The sequence below is a fragment of the Melampsora larici-populina genome (assembly GCF_000204055.1).
Source record: "Melampsora larici-populina 98AG31 unplaced genomic scaffold MELLAscaffold_17, whole genome shotgun sequence".
Classification (NCBI taxonomy): Eukaryota; Fungi; Basidiomycota; class Pucciniomycetes; order Pucciniales; family Melampsoraceae; genus Melampsora; species Melampsora laricis-populina.
Genome location: NW_006768781.1, coordinates 928328 through 945553, shown reverse-complemented (window position 1 = coordinate 945553; position 17226 = coordinate 928328). Strand labels below are relative to the sequence as shown.

At 41.0% G+C, this 17226-nt stretch overlaps 3 protein-coding genes across 3 annotated transcripts in view; all 3 read right to left on the bottom strand.

The window, feature by feature from the left end:
- MELLADRAFT_71852 (soluble epoxide hydrolase) overlaps nt 1-1515 on the bottom strand; it is a gene marked incomplete at both ends in the record, with an annotated part of 4440 nt that extends 2925 nt beyond the window's left edge. Inside the window, 5 exons of the mRNA XM_007409738.1 lie at nt 1-415; nt 555-632; nt 723-861; nt 948-1222; nt 1295-1515. Of these exons, the coding sequence (XP_007409800.1) occupies nt 1-415; nt 555-632; nt 723-861; nt 948-1222; nt 1295-1315 (928 nt within the window). The remainder of the gene's footprint in view (nt 416-554; nt 633-722; nt 862-947; nt 1223-1294) is intronic.
- Nucleotides 1516-3406: 1891 nt separating this feature from the next.
- Nucleotides 3407-6230, bottom strand: MELLADRAFT_86255 (uncharacterized protein; the record flags this gene model as incomplete). The annotated part of the gene is made up of 13 exons (XM_007409737.1): nt 3407-3427; nt 3526-3738; nt 3833-3953; nt 4058-4145; nt 4246-4626; nt 4697-4919; nt 5003-5307; nt 5384-5488; nt 5599-5661; nt 5754-5863; nt 5934-5984; nt 6057-6075; nt 6188-6230. The coding sequence occupies 13 exons, from the start codon at nt 6228-6230 to the stop codon at nt 3407-3409; spliced, it is 1743 nt and encodes a 580-aa protein (XP_007409799.1).
- Nucleotides 6231-13483: 7253 nt separating this feature from the next.
- MELLADRAFT_106352 (uncharacterized protein) lies at nt 13484-16767 on the bottom strand (the record flags this gene model as incomplete). The annotated part of the gene is made up of 14 exons (XM_007409736.1): nt 13484-13507; nt 13585-13797; nt 13893-14013; nt 14108-14195; nt 14299-14703; nt 14790-15012; nt 15110-15414; nt 15499-15603; nt 15709-15771; nt 15864-15973; nt 16047-16097; nt 16177-16195; nt 16316-16359; nt 16691-16767. 14 exons carry the CDS (start codon nt 16765-16767, stop codon nt 13484-13486), a joined length of 1848 nt encoding a protein of 615 aa, XP_007409798.1.
- Nucleotides 16768-17226: the final 459 nt, after the last annotated feature.

The window sequence follows — 17226 nt, the reverse complement described above, 5'->3', positions numbered from 1 at the left end:
CTTGTGACAAGAGCATGACCTGCATCCTCAACACAACCAATTCAGAACCCGGAAGGTTTTCATGAAGTGTGATACTTTTACTAACATCTATAACCTGATCTAATGCACCAGATAAGACAACCAACTTAGCCGGTGCCACACTTTTGGCAAGTCGACCAAGCACTTCAGGTGTACATAGATGAGTGGCAGCTGCAGATAATTGACCAATGATCCCGGCCGTTGGTTGTTCACGTCGTTTGTAATAATTGGAAACTAATTCTTCTTGTTTGACTTGACGATTTGTTTTTCCACTTCCATCTGAAGCAGTTGAATCGAGCCAAACCGCTGGGAAAAGTTTGGTCACTAGCCTGGCAATTCTTTCTTCTGGTGTACCTCCACTGAGTAACATTCGTAGGATTCCAAAGGTTGTACTTAACTGAAAGAATCGTATATGAGATTCATGAAACAAAATTATAGAGTTAAGAAATCTTGAGTTAGCTTCGTTTGATGATGAGAAGGTTAATGGCTTGATTGAATCGGATGGTAAAGAAAGAGATATACGGATTGCAACTCACAGGTGGTAATCTGTTTGATTCACCTGCCTGAGTACTCGTAAAGACCACTGAAACGATTCTTTGTGGAATTTGTAAACACTATTAAAGATTGACGTTGAAGAAGTTTAAATCGATTCAGCTTTAAATTGAGATCCAAACCAAAAAGTGATTTTAGACAAGTGAACTGACTAATTCTTGTGCAATCATACCTCCCATTGAAACTCCTATTACATTAATCGATCTAGACTGATTCCATCCAATAAAATCTAATAAATCAATCACATCTTTAGCCATTCCAGAAGTTTTAAAAAATCTTTCAGGTCCAACACTTACAAAACGAGGAATCAAAAAGAAAAACCAAATCAATAAGAGAAATCTATGTTTGAAAAATCAAGAAATCAAATCATAACTTACTCGCTATTTCCAACACCTCGATTATCAAAAACTAAAACCACATGATCATCTAATTTTCCAAAATGTTCAACTTGTTTAGACCAAGAAAAAAACGTATTGTTTAAACCCATTATAAAAATCATTTTCTTTTTAGCTTGGATTGATGAGTTTCCATGAAGTTCGTAATAGATTTTGTATGGTTTTAGTCTTCGAGAGTTTCCTACTTCACATCGCCCTTTTTGTAAACATGTTTTTGGGTCTAAGATTGTTGGAAATTCTTCTGAGTTTGGTTCGTTCTGAAGGATGAAATTGATTTATTAGAATGAACGAGATGTGAATACAAGTGAAAAATAGGTTCTTTGACTTACTTCTGATGTTGATGTTGACATGATGTGATCGACTAAAGTTGGTTTGATGAAAAAGTTGATTCGAGGTTGAGCTTGAGGTTGTAAGTTCTTTGATAATGCGAAAGGTAAAGAAACAAGCACTGTAGTGACCAAGTTTTATAAAAGGAAACCCAATGTAAAAGGATTAGTCATCAGTCTACCCAATCAAGCACTTTGGGATCTCAGAAGGCGCCATGGGGCGCTGATCATCTTGATCTGGGAATTCAAGTATGATGTCATCTCATTAGGTTAAGGTAAGCCTGCCTACGTATGGCTTTATGTATGTACAAAACCCCTTTTCGAGAATGGAGATGAGACATGCAAAGACCGGCCGGATTCTTGACTCACTTTTAACTTCATGGCTCCCCATCCTTCAAGCCCTTGCCCTTGGCGAGTCAGTAATCTCCGGCCTTGTGTAACATTTAGCACAGCTTCCAAGTAAATACAAATTCACCCAGATGCTGTGGATTAGAACCCCTGAATCACCTGTTATATCAAAGCAAACTTAGAAAGACTTGTACATACATCTCAAGTTGAGATGACCTAGAGATCCAAAATGAAACAGTTCTGCACTGTGATAGAGAATCAGCATCAGAAAAGGTGTGATTGGAAAAGATCTTGTGTGAGTTGGAATTGTAAAAGTGTTCAAGGAAGGAACGAATTTCAAAGAAGTGAAAACCCTACTGATCTGAGCCTGCTGCCTAGGTCAAGAAAGGGGTTAAAGCCCTAGTTGCATGTCTCAAAATCTTGGTTGTTTTTATGAAAGACAAAAACTTATGAGTTTTCATACATAGGAGCTTAAATGATACATGTCCATACCTTTCCATCATCAATTGAACATTAACATGGGGCCCAATTGTCAAAGTTCATAGAACTTAATTGTGAAAGTGTGAAAATTCTCACAAACCTTTTTTTAATGAATCTTGAATCTCCAGATAGGACAGATCCACTCTTAATTCTTTTAAAAGTGATACACTGAAGAAGGTATTCTAAAGTTCAATTGGCTGCCACATTTACTAGGGATGAACAGGACCCCAAACTACTTCTATGTATAAGGGTTAGTTATCTGGATAAGTACCTTTCAAGCTCTCATAGAATTATACTTGATGAAATATGAACAGGTCTAATGATTTTTGCCCATTTCTTTCTGTGGTGTAATGATTTTAATAGAATAGAAAGCTAATGTGACTTGAGGCTGTTTACAGCTATGGGTCAAGCCAGGAACCAAGTTAGCAGTTTTTCATGAGTGGAACTTCATTGGAGCTCAAAAGGAACTTTACTAGATGACTACGCCTTAGAAGAGCATACCGGGCTCATGACTGAACCCACTTAGTAATTTTTGACTTGCCACAAAGTTCAAGGCCCCATAGATCACAACTGAGCCTTTACTGGCATATGAATTATAATTGTTAGTCTGGTACCGTTAGCAGACCCATACCACAAACACAAGCCTGATATTCATCCCCTCTTCCCAAGGTTAATCGGAATCTCAGGTACGGTTGTGATTTTAGGCACTTATAGTTTTGATGAAGTAAATTTCTTCAGAACCTCGAGTATACTCATGGGTTTTGAAAGCATCAGCCCCTGCATCTCGGGTTTAAGGCTTTGGGATGTTGTTGTAACTTTAGATGTTTTCCTGGAATTTCAATTTGATTTTTTTTCAAGCATGAGCTAAATTATCTGAGGATGGTTTGACTTCCTCATCCCTTTATGTGAACCATATGTTTGGGGGGGAAATCTTGCCTGACTTCCTCACAAGAATTTTCCTGGATTTATTGGGTCTTTGTCATAAATTCCATTTTAACAAGTTTGGAATATATTTCACCAATTTCATTTTAACAAGATTTTGGAGTATATTTCGATTTGTGTCAAAAACCTTGTCAAGAAATGTGAGATACCAATGGATCAATCAGGACAGTCTGATGTGAGGACTTTTGCGCCCTTGCGGTTGATTTTGGGGAGAACACTGCCGCGACTTCAAGGATGCTCAATACTCAAAGCTTGAGAGAGGAATAGTTTAAAAGAGTAAGAGCAAGTGTGAAGGGACAAGATATAGATGGGTCCAGTATGGGCTCCTGGTTTCCCAGCCGAGTTTCACTCCCATTTTTCGCGAAGCTTCATACCAGGATGGGTGGATGCGGATAACATGTAGCGTCAACAAAAAAGTATCAAGACTACTCAAATCAAAAATCTAGTAGTGTAGAAAAACTTACGGCTTTGATACACTGAATTAAGCCGTCTGGTGCATCTTCTCTGCCGAGTTTAGCCTCAACAAGTTGAATTCTATCAGCTTTTCGAAATTCAGGGTTCTTGAACAAATCCATAAATTCTTTTCTAGTTTCGGCCGTATAATTAGCCTTTGGGGTAGTGTTTTCAGGGTCAAAGAGATCTAAGATTCCTGTCCATTTCCAAGGTTGGATATCATTCTGGGCAGGTTATGAAAGTTCGAGTAGATGGATTCAGTGGACAATGTTAGCAAAGGAAAAAGCACATGGGTTTCATGAGATCCAGTTGACTGACATATTTACGCTCCATGCCATGGATAAACCTCTCTATCACGTATCCATCATTGTTGATGACTACAATGATTGGCTTCACTCCAGCCCGTATCATAGTACTAATCTCTTGGACGGAGACTTGACTGGATTACATCGTCAACACGGATCAATGAAGTAAAAAATGAATGCACATCAGCTCGAGTCCGAGCATAGAGTTATAGATAAGAGCAAAAGAGATCAACTCAACAGGCTGCCGTCACCGATGAACAAGATTGTACGTTTACCCTGCTCTTGTGCAGCTTGAGCCATTCCCAAACAGGCTCCAGTAGACCAACCTGAACCAAGGATCAATGAGGTGAGTATATTGAAAATGAAACATAGAGCGAGCAATACTTCGTCTTGAAGAGGAGGAGATTGATATCTTTTCGAACTGACCAATACTAGCCCATAGCATCTGGCATACTAACTGGGCTCCATCCGGAAAGTCCACGTCCTGTAAGGCGAACGAAGCAGTGCCAGATTCACCTATAACGATATCATTAGGCTCAAAAAAGTTTTCAGCCCAAAGAGGCCAAAACTCGGCTTGAGTGATCATTTCATTCATGGACACCTGCTTCGCAATCTTCGCAGGTGGGTTGGAGTCGCGAATTTGTCTCTTTTGTTTGTGAGGTAAAGAGGAAAGTCGCTGAGTGAGCAGAGGGAGTAAGGTTCGGAATCCAATGCTCGGATATTCCTTGGCTCGAACGACAGTATGTGAAGCGTGTAACTCGATTTTTTCTGAGGCCTTGAAGTTGAAGGAAACGCTCGAGGTGTTCCCTAGATGAGATGTGGTCAGGACTACGGAAAGACTCAACATTCCAAGACAATAATATGAAGTAATACACACTATCAGAAGCAACAGTACCGATCCAAATTACCATATCTGAGCTCTCAACATACTCTTTGATGTGTATATCAGACGAACCGCCTTTGTACAATCCCCCAAAGAGTGGATGATGTACTCCGATAGCAGTTTTGGCCATTAAGGTGGTATAGACAGGGATCTGAATTGATTCGGCCAGTTTAATGACCTCGGTTGATACTTTGAAGGCATCGCATCCTCTGTCAAGCTGTTGTTTTGGGAATGTGACATGGTGAGTATCAATCCGTCTCAAGACTCGCGGAAAGGACATGAGAAAGCCTAAACACGCACCAAGATCATTGGCTTCTTAGCTTTCAGATATAATTCACTGATCTGAGCAAGGACCTCGGGAACCAACTTCGGGTTGATTTGAAGTTGTAACTCTTCATGAACCTTTTGCCTCAGATCGATTTTCAAGTTGGAAGCTGGAATCTTGGCATCAACCAGGTTGGGAGGTAGACTCAGGTAAACTGGTCTACATTCGGTGAGCGCGGCTTTCAAAAGTCTATCGATCTCATCAGGGGCATCCTTTGGGGTCTTGAGAGCCGAAGAAGCACAAGTCACGAAATCCGATATTTTCGCGTATGTGTCGAAGTCTATTTTGATGAGATGAGACGGCCAAAATGGAGTGAAATTAGAGATGACGACATAGCACCAGTACCTAAGACTCACTGCTGTCACCCAGAGAATGATGCACAATCGCTTTGTTCTCTTGCATTTTTGACGAGGGGATTCCGGCAATGTGCAGGATTGGAACTTGTTCCGCGTATGCTCCCGCTAAGAAGAAATTGATACGAAAAGGATCAGCCTACTACACATACGCAACGCTGAGGTGATGTTGTACTGAATGTTTGGAGCAGCGAAAGATTAAGACTGAGTTAACTAACCTACGCCATTGAGCGCTGAAAGCTCTCCAACCCCGTAAGTGGTAACCAGACATCCAATGCCAGCTGAATACAGAATGGTGATGGTAAGAGTGAGACGAGAAATAAAATCGAACGCGGAAGAAAAAAGTGAAAACATGCGTTTGCATGATTCAAACCTTTTGAGACGCGAGCGTACCCATCCGCGGCGTAACTTGCATTCAGCTCATTGCAACACCCTACCCAATCCAAATCTGGGTGATCTTCAATGAGATCCAAAAATCGGAGACTTTGTGACCAAAAATTGGGTCAACCTGTCGCCCACGAGTCTTTTTGGGAAGGTCCACATTGAAACTTACTTGAAGTCCCCTGGAACGCCATGGACTTGCTTGATGCCCAGTTGGGCCAGCCTATTGACCCATTAAGTATAGAGATCGTCAGAAGAGTTCGGTCCACGAGCTCGATAACATGGATGGGCTTACCGTATCAAAATATATGCCCCTATACAATGGGACGTCGCGAGGATTGTCAGAAAAGGGTCAGTACATAGAGTCGGATGAGCCCTGTCGCGCTGATGTACGATCGATTAGAGGCTGTTGGATAAGAAGCTCACCAATAGTTGTATCTTCATGACTGAGCAGCGAATTGGTAGGCATACTGAAATGTGGTATACAGTTCAAGTGGGTAAAAGTAATCGAATGAAATGATTGAAGGATGAGTAGTTTGAAGTTTTGAGGGAATGATTTGATAATATCTTGGACGGACGATAGAAACTTCTAGGGCGATATGAAGTTGACTTGCAGGTGATCCTTGAACTCAAGATGTTATATATCCCCAGCACTGAGAATGGCAAACAGCCCCTTCTTAGATTCTCAATCGAGCATCAAAGGAAATGAGCTATGTAAGGCGTACATTGGCCCTCGTCATTTGGTGACTAAAATCAGCCTACAAGATAGTCTATCAACTACAGTCAGGTGCAATATAGAGCGACCCTCCACTTGTACACAACCTCCAACGAATATGACAGTTTACAAAGTTGTGAAGTATAGGTTGAGCAAGGGGCGTCAGTGAGTCAAATGTAAAGGGTGGCCAACCAATATACATCCCTCCTCCCTTACCCCGGTATGAAGGGTGAGACTTGAGAAACGCGATCTGGAAATATAGCATTCTCCTCAACGGTAGGCGCCAAATGTGATACCGCTCCGCTTTCAAGACCACCGTTCATGACTCCATACCTCCCTATACTTAGATGTTAGCGGCGTTCACATTATTTGTTCGCAGAGTGACCCTTCTGCTAGGCCAGCATGATCTCTGGCCTGGTGTATTATGAAGCTCTTAACATTCAGGTGAGGCGAAACTGCAACGCGTGCGGAAGTCAGCCCCTGGCGCTATTGTATGTAATTCCTCAAGGAACATTTACGGTGCTATGTCCCATCGCAAGCGATTTAAAGGGGCTTCTTAGTCGGTTTCAAACAATTGAAGCACGAGCACCGAGAGAGAGCCATTGGAGTGTAGCGTGCTCGTGTTTTTTGAGCGAGCAGAAGGGCATTTTTTTTGTTGGAATGCTGAAAGGTATGGTGAAGGTTTTGGTTGGAAAGTTCTTCATGAATTGTTGAATCACATTTGCTGTTTGTTGTATCATGTCCTGGAAGGGTATTCTTGTGTAACAAACCCACCAGGTATTTGGGATACAGCCATCAAGTTGTGCTCAATCAGTTGAGCAAAATCACTGTTATCCAGCTTGTTGTAGTGCCACACTCCCATAACACCTTGAATGCATGCACCACAACACAAATAATGAACCCCTTGCCATAATCCCCATATCTTGTATTCAAGTTCACCAAAATTAAATGGGGCTGGCCATTCAACAACATCATCTAGATGGAAATATAAATGCAAAGGGGCAGAATTTAAGTCAATAGGAAGCTCCAACATGAAATTACCCTTGATGTTTGCCAAGTATCTGTCTGGATCAGCAGATCCCTGGATAGACTCTGGATGGCACTTTTGGTAAACAGCTGTTTCACTTAGGGGAGCGGTTGTCCATTTTCCTATCAAAATATCTGCATCTGCAATTTCACTGTTATTAGATGTCTTTGAGTATACATGTAAAACTGCTAGTGAATCATTACAGGAACAATGATGTTCTTTGATGTTTCTCAAGCAAGTGACTGTCTTGCACAGTGAAATTGCAAATAGAGGTCTAATGGGTCAATCATCAGCCAGAAAATCTTTGAAGAAGGCATCCACAGAAGGCATTTTGTCAAAGATGAAGTAGTGATTCTCTTTTTCTTCAATGGCTCTGTGAAAGATGCCCTGGCTTCATAACAAAACAGAATCAAGTTTGTTTCCTTTGGTGAGTTTGGCCCAAAATTGCCCATTAAAATGGCACATGATTAAGTGGTGAAATCAAGTACCATTGACTTTGAGGTGTTTACTCCAAAGAGGTCCATAAAGTGCTGGAAGGGATTTGAGTTTTGAAGACTGCCAACAGTGGTTTTTTGTGCCAATTGTTGTACCTTTTGGAGTACAATCAGTACATCGTCACAAGATGCCAAATGAGGTTTTGAGAGCCCGTTGGGAAACCTAGTCCCTTGTGCTTTTGGCCAACTCCTAGGAGTGCATTGGTGTAGTATTTAAAGCTCAACCAGAGCTTTACAACACATAAGCAGGGTAAATCTACAAGTACATAACCAGAAGAAGTTGTCTAAGACTGCCTTCCTCAAAGAAATCAGCACAAGGGTGCTTGCTGACCGCTTTGTGATAACAGAGAAACTGATAAGAGCACCAGAGAAATGTTTCTCAATACTTTACATGTATTATTCCCAGTTTTTAAAGCAAAAAAGGGATAAAATGAGTCAATTATAAGTAATACTTGTTGTTAGTGGTATTCCAGACTAGACCTGTAGCCTTTAAGACATGTAAAGTAAATTTCCGCTTACTATGAAAGAGCAGATTTAAGTGGAGCTTGTACAAATGTGGTAAGTTGATCATGGTGAATGACACTACAAATCTATTATAAGATGCAGAAAAGGGGGGAAAAGCCCCCCCAAAACACTATTCACAATCAATATCTTTCTTACAACCTTCCACCACGGTCAACAATTCTCAAAACCCACTGAAAACCCCCCACAAAACCCCTCTGATGCAATCTTATGATTAATAAATTACTGTTGTATGATGTCATTAATGCTGTGAAGCATGTGATTTATGCCATTAGATTATTCTATAGATTGTCTTATGATCAGTACAGGTGATTTTTTCCTAATATTCACCCTTAAAAACCATTCTTAAGATTTTGAGTTTTTTATGAAGTGGTTCAATTTGTGATTACTATGGCTAGTTTTGAAGATCCTGTGATTCCAATCAATCTATGATGTCACATGACTAAGGCTTGGACCCAGCCCGACCCGGCCTCCAGAATCCAAGCCAACTCAGGCCCTCTTTTTTTTGCTGCCCAGCCCAAATATATTAAAAAATTGCTTGTGGGCCATAGCAACAAGGAGATTGGTGATTTTAGCCGCATTAAATTTGCCAATGCGGCCATTGAAAGCCCTTCTTTTCCCTCTATGGGTCCCTTTTCCACTTTCTGAGCCTCTGTAATCATCTTAAATCGCCACCAAACCCACCAAACCCTGCATTTTAGCGCTTTTGGCTGGCCCAAGAGCACACCGCTCTGAGGCCCAAGAGGAAATATTCAAGGCCGGAAAAGCCCGAGCCTGAGCCCAACCCGGGCCCTCTCAGGTGGTCCTGGTGCCGGGTCCAAGCCTTACACATGAACTAGTTATGATGTGTGATGAATGAATAGTTGAGCTGTAAAGATTGACAAAATAAGCTTTTTGGGTTGTAAATGCTGTTACATGTGTGTAAGCTCAAAATCCAAAGTTCACTCCATTTTCTTTGATGCCTTGTAAAATTTTCACCACACCTCCGTTACTAATTATTTAAACATTTTACACCATGAAATGGAACATTTCACGATGATTGAACCCTCACTCATCTTGATCTGACAAGATTTAACATATGTGATTAGCTGGAAACCTCCAATTTCAACATTTTTGACACCTGTTCACTTCCTTTTGCTATGACATCATTGTAGATCAACATATTCTTATGAATAAATCTACAGAACCTTCTAAAACTCTTGGCAACCCTTCATTCCTATCAATCAGACCAATACATATGATTCATACCTGTAATACCCAGCTTGATTACCATCCTTGAATTTCCTTTGTTCCTTAATAACTTCACTCTTCACTGATCAATTCTTGTGATCAAAATCTGTGGTGACAAATATGCTGACCCCCCTTCAATATTATAACCTTATTGAACCATCAAATTAAATATCCATACTCTAAAAACCATTCTTCAACTTGATTTACACACAATTTCAATTTTTATATATATTTTAATTTATTCTTTTGTTCTTGAATACAATCTTTTGAATAGAATTCAATAAATTTAATGTAAATCTTGCAGTTCATAGATGACATATGTAATAATAAGTGACAAAGAAACCAAAACACTATAACAAAAAAGAAAAAACGGAAAAAATACAAATCTTGCACCAAAAACCTCAAATTGACTAATGATTTAATAATTGTTTGAATTTTTCTTGAGTGTTCCTATAAATTGATGACCACATTACTTGTGCTGGGATCCCGTCCATAATCAAGGCCATATCTATGTTTTGTTGGCTTAGGCATTTCCACAGTTGCAATAACCTCTTCCCAGTTCTTTTGCAAATTTCTGTAGGTGATGGGAATTCTTCTCCCTACTTCCTTATGATACCATCCAAGCTTTGAACCAAAACTAAGAGTTGTACCAATACTGGTATCAGCACCGTGGGTTATGAGCTGACATTCATTTGCACTGGTGAATAAAAACCAAAAATAATTGATATTCACATTGCAAAAGGCAATAAAGTTCCATAGAAAATCTACCAAAGCACATTCCACACATGATGCTTTCACTAATGCACATTTTTTGTTGAAGGCACATCATTTCAAAGTTGCAGTTGAAGGGTACCACCATTTTTGTTGTCCTTGTTGTTGTCCTTGTTCTCCAATCGAGGATTTTTGTGAGACTTTTGCTTCCACGCTTGGAAGAGCATGGCTTGAATATCTGCTGTGCCCCACCAATCTAGCCATTTTTGGATTTAGGAAAGGTGGGCCATGACTTTTCAAACCTTTTCAGATATATAGAAGCCTGTTTATAGTGCTGTTCAAAGCCATGTAATCTAGACATAGCTTCAGCTTGGTTGACATTGAAGATCTCCATGTACTCCTCTAGAACTCTATTTCTTTGTGCTAATGAAAAATCTACTACTTATTTGCATAATAATCTCTTCTCTTTGTCAGACTTAGAAGTTTTTTGGATTGTTTGCAATAGAGGCTTGAAATGTGCCTTCTAGTCACCAGATTTGAGACCAGCAAGCCACATGAGAATAATGGGGACTCAACGTTTGATTTGTTCAATGTACATAGAGGTGGTTAGTAGATACAGAAACCTGTAGGATACATCTGATAAAAGTCCTCCTGAATATGATTCTTCCTCATATTTATACAATAGTACCTCCTCCATCCAATCCAACTGCAAAGAGTAACAAGAGTACTCTGTCAAGCATGAAACTGAGACCAATCAGATGCCTTGCCTGCAAATTCAACAAAACATGCAATATCAGCCTCCACTTGATTGGATTAAACATGAATTTACATAAAATCAAAATACTCACATTGCCCAATGCTGAATGGCCTTAAGTCATTCATTGACAATAATCCTCTTGTCAGCTATACCCATGGATCAGCAGGATACAGCTTTCCAAGAATACAGCAACTTCAAAGGTTCATTGTGCCACTCCTTCAGGGTGGGAGGCACACAAGATGATGAATGACACACAAAGCTTGTCGGCACTCTAAGTATGATATGAGTAAGAGAAGATTGGAGTGTGGCACAAAGAATGGTGTTTGAGAGAAGAATGAAACAAGGTAAAAGTTTAAACAACAAGAGGCTCTGGAGAATATTAGTTTATATATGGAAGATACAAGAATGGATTTATTTACAAGCATGATGTTAATTTGATAATGCAAGTGAGTTGATTTGAAATATGCTAGAGTAGTTGGTACCAATGCAGTGTGTAATGAGATAGTATGGATATATTTGCATGTCAACAATCCAAAACCAACGTTATGTCAGTATTATCTCTCAGCACTCTCCAGGGGCCTGCCCTATCTGTACTATGTAGTATGTAGCTTGACATTACCTAACATCTTGATCTACAGCTCTCATGCAGTGAAGCGTGTAATGCAGCTCATGTGTTATGCATGCACCACCACCAGAGATACCTTAGATTGTAAACTATGAGTCATCCTTGGATATAGACTCCCTTGAACTGCTTGTGTCTCCAAGGAGATGATCCAAGGCTTTCTTGATCTTCAAATATTGCCAGCCCAGTTATTCAATTATTTTAATTTAGGAAGTAACACAACCTCATCAGTTGACCATATTGTGGGGTGTGTGCTGCATCTGTGGAGACATGTGTATGTAGAGTTACATTTAGGAATTCCCTCTTTTTCACACCCTTATACAGGTGTTAGTCTACTAGTTGTGCTTTTGGGGTCCCAACCTGATTGTATCCAGCAGACTGGATCAGGAGTTAATTTGGTACCCTTCTGAGTCTTCAATGCCCATGTTGGTGAGTGGGTCTCAAAGGTGGAACCAGATACTTTTAAGCTGGTAAGGGCTTCTCTTTGACAGTTTTGTTGGAGATTGTATCTTGAAAAATTGAAAAATTTCTTTTACTATTCTGTCCACACATTCAAAACTCCAAAAAGATACCACACATCCAGGCTTGACTCTACTGTATCCTCCATGCAAGCTTACATTCACCTTCCTATCCCCATTTCCCACTCTCATGGATGTTTGGGTAATTTTGTGCCTTTGAGACCATGGACCATCATCCCATGATCTGTATGGTCAAATCATGAATTATTGGCATTTCTTGGGGGTGAAAAGGACTTAGATATGTCCTCACTACAAATGCATGTCACTGAGGGAACTGAGTGTCTGATGGCACAAGGGACTTTGTAATTCTAGAACCAAAGTGCATGTGGTTTATGATTGCTATAATCTGGCTCCAAAGGAATGAGTACAAAATCAGTCATGGGTTCTCCTAACAGAACTATACGCATATAATCAAGTATGAAAGAACTGATGAGAAATAATAAAAGAAGTGAAAATGCTAACCTGACTCCAAAGGAATCAGATACAAGATCAGTCTTGAGTGCCCTAAGAAGCCAGTACACAAATTGTGGTGATTGAAGAGTAGATGAAAACTGAAATTTTCTACTTTGATTTGGAATGTAAGAATCTGTAAGCTTGGTGAATTTAAGATTAAGGGTGGACACACAATTCACTTCGCTCCTTATTCTCAATCAGGCGGGTCAAGGCAAGGCTGTATGAGTTGGTATATCAGTAGCCTGGCTGAAAACCAAGCAGGAAAAGGAAGGCTTGCTCCTAGAACAGAATTTTTGTTAGTGTATCAGCCTTTGAGTGAAATTCTGTGAGATGAATTGGTATCAAAGATTAGTAGAGGGCTTGGATGGTTGAATTTAAAGAACAACATGGGCTGTATGGGGTTTTGTGTTTCATTGTTTTTGTTTTCATTGAAAGGTAGAGGATAGTGTATAAGAGTGTTGTGTGACACTGTACCATGAATTATTGAAAAATTGCATGGGTTTTCACAATTAAATCACAGTTGAGATATCAGCACAAAACCCCTCGGTACAAACTTATAAACATCACATAAAGACTATTGAGATGAATCATAGCCTGGGACATAGTAATAGTATGCCAACATCATGGCATACAAGCCACAATTTTTTAACGTTCCATTCCTTCAGAGCTGATGTTAATCCCAGGTTGTTTCCTTGATCTTCACACCATAATATTTCATAAAAATTGTTATCAGGATTAAGTCAAGCATGAATATCATAGTAAAGAGCAACTCACGGCCTTTATCTGTTTCATCAATCCATCTGGCCCATCTTCCCTTCCAAGCCTGACTTCTACCAGTTGGATTTTGTCGGCTTTTTGAAAATCTGAATTTCTTAATAGTTGTATAAATTCTTCTCGGGTTTCTATCAGGTAGGTAGCCGTTGAGGTGGTCTTTTCAGGATTGAATAAATCTAATATTCCCGTCCATTTCCAGGGTTGAATTTCATTCTGAAGGTTCAACATTCAATTCCAGTGAAATAGGTTCAGTTTAAGTTGAAAGAGAGACTGTAATGAGAGCTTTTGACGAGATCTATCTGACTGACATATTTTCGCGTCATCCCATGGATGAGTCTTTCTACCACATATCCATCATTGTTGAGTACTACAATAATAGGCTTCACCCCAGCCCTTATCATGGTACTGATCTCTTGGACAGATATTTGACTTGAATTTGTCGCCATTTAACCAATGTTATATTGGGAATGATCGCCCGTCAGTGAAACTTCACGAAATTTGAAGGAATGGGAACAAACTCAACAGGCTACCATCTCCAATGAACAAGATTGTGCGTTTGCCCTCTTCCTCCGCTGCTTGTGCCGCGCCTAAACAGGCTCCGGTAGACCAACCTGAATTAATGTTGATAAAGTAAGTTTGATCAAATGGAACAAAAATGTTAGCATTTCGGGTCTTCCGCAGAAAGAAGCGAGATCTATGTCTTTCCAAACTGACCAATACTAGCCCACAGCATCTGACATAAGTACCGGGCGCCGTCCGGAAGTTTCACATCAAGTAAGCCAAACATACTGGTACCAGCTTCACCCAAAATGATATCACCAGGCTTAAAAAAATTCTCGGCCCAAAGAGGCCAAAACTCGGCTTGACTGATCATGTTGTTGCTTGAACTTTGGTTGGGAAGTTCTCTCGGTGGCTTGTAATCGCGAATGGGTCTTGTTTGTTTACGAGGCAAGGACGAGAGTCGCTGAGTGAGCAGAGGCAAAAGATTTCTGAATCCGATGGACGAGTACTGCTTGTCTCCGATGGACGAGTACTGCTTGTCTCCGATAACAGTGTGTGAAGCGTGCAACTCGACGTGCGTAGAAGGCTTGAATTTAAAGGAAAAGCTTGCGGTATTGACTACATCAAAACATAATCAGCGTTATGCAATAGCTCAGGGCCTGAAATGAATGACATTTTATCAATTTGTCTAGAGGGATGCGTACAATCAGAAACAACGGGCCCAATCCAGATGACCATGTCTGAGGTTTCGACTTGTTCCAGGATGTGGGGTTCCGAGAGACTGCCTTTGTACAAACCTCCGAACATTGAATGATTCGATCCTATAGCTGTCTTGGCCATGTAAGTGGTAAAGACAGGTACCTGAATTGATTCGGCTAGTTTGATCGCCTCAGTTGAGATTTTGAAGGGGTCGCATTTCCCGTCGAGCTGGCGTTTTGAAATATGTTATGATGAGTATCAACCCGTTTTCAAAGGCTTTATTCAACAACTTGCGCGTATGAATTTAAAGACACCGAACGCGTACCAAGACAATGGGGTTTTCAGATTTGAGGAATAATCCACTGATCTGATCAAGTAAATCGTGAACCGAATTCGATCCGGGTGTAAGTTCTGACTCTTCGACGATCTTTTGCCTCAGATCCGTTTGCAAGTTGAAGGCTGGGACTTTTTCATCAATCAGGTTGCTAGGTAAATTCAGGTAGACTGGCCGACATTCAGTAAGCGCGGCTTTCAACAGTCGGTCGATCTCATCAGGTGCCTTCTCTGGGCAAGTGAGAAGTGAGGATGCACAAGTAACAAAATCCGAAATCTTCGCATAGGTGTCGAACTCTATGTTGATCAAGATGGAGAATTGTGATGTTGCGACATTAGAAATGAGTACGTTAGATCGTCTATTGTTATGTACAGGCTTACTTCCGTCGCCCATGGAGTGATGCACCACTGGAGTTTTCGCTTGAAGGGCCGTTGGTGGAACGCCGACAATGTGTAGAATTGGAATTTGCTCTGCGTATGCCCCCGCTAAGATGCAAGGAATATAAGGAAGATCAGTCTAATCCACATTTACATCACCAACACGACGTTCTGATTGTCTGTGTGGAAAGATACAAAACCGGGTGAACCAACCGATCCCATTGATTGCCGAAAGTTCTCCAACCCCAAAGGTGGTGGCAAGACATCCAATGCCAGCTGGATACAGAATGATGAAAGCAGCCTGTAAGTTGTCCGAAAGCGTTTGTGGCCATCAGAGAAATGGAAGGATGGGCTCGCATAATCCAGACCTTTTGAAACACGAGCGTATCCATCCGCCGCATAACTTGCATTTAACTCATTGCAACATCCTACCCAGTCTAAATCTGGGTGATCCTCAATGAGATCCAAAAATCGCAAACTTCGTGACCAAAGATTGAGTTGAGGTGAACTCGCCAAAGGGCATTATCGGGAAGTTCTACAGTGAGACTTACTTGGAGTCTCCGGGAACCCCGTGTACCTTTTTGAGCCCCAACTGGGCTAGCCTGTTATTCCATCCAAGTAGAAAACATCGTGGACGTCAGAAGCATTCGGTATACGAGTTCAAAACTGAGACAGACGTACCGTATTAAAATATATGCACCTACATAATTGAGACGTCCCGAAGATTATGCGAAAAGAGTCAGTCCATCAAGTCTGATGCGCCCTATCGCGCTGACGTAAGATCAATGTGAGTTTGCTACTTGAAAAAATGATGACGTACCGATGGTCGTATTTCCACACCCGAGCTGAGCTTTGGTAGGTACGCTGCAATATGATGATCTCCAGCGCAAGTGGGAATCGCGATATAAACAAGATGTTGAGGGGGTTCGAGCTTTGAGGAAATGATGAGGTGCTATGTACGGATATAAATGAAGGGATGACAAGCGGATTCCTAAACTATGTACTTTTGTGGTGGTCCATGTATTCAACATTATATATATAACAGACGTTACGAGTCCTTAAGAAAGCCAACCAAGATAAATCTTCCCGTGCCCCTGCTACGAAGGGATAAGACTCAGGAGCGCGACTTGACAAGTGACCAGCTAAACCAGAGGCAAGCACCGATTGGTGAGACTATAGGATTCTCCTTGATCACTGCTCCAAACGTGATGCCATTTTCACACCGTGCACTTTCAAGCCCATCGCATAATTGCGATTTTCATATGTCGACATTATTGCGGCTTGCCATCGAGAGCCTTTCGACCAGGATGCTATAGAGCTGGCTGCAATAGAAAGCTCAGACCCCCCGAGGATTCGAGAAGATATACAAGTAGGAGAACAAAATTGATGAAATATATATAAGTGGATACATTTAGATTGGCGTGTGGATGGAGTAAGACTGTAACGCGTGCGGAAGTCAGCCCCTGCTATTGTACAATTATAATTTGTCAACAAACCACGTCCACGTTGCTCTGTCCCGGTGTAAGAGAAGTGGGAACACTACACATGAGAAGATCACTCCCTCGATTCCCGCAAAGGGGGTCCAAGCCGAGCAGAATTCTCAAGACGTCCCAACACACCGCTCAAGGATACTCGACGCCTAAAAACCCATGCGAGACCCCCGAAACGAGTTCAAATATGATCACTTGCATCTACCAAAAAAGACTGAACAAGTGTGTTTGGTGTGAATGC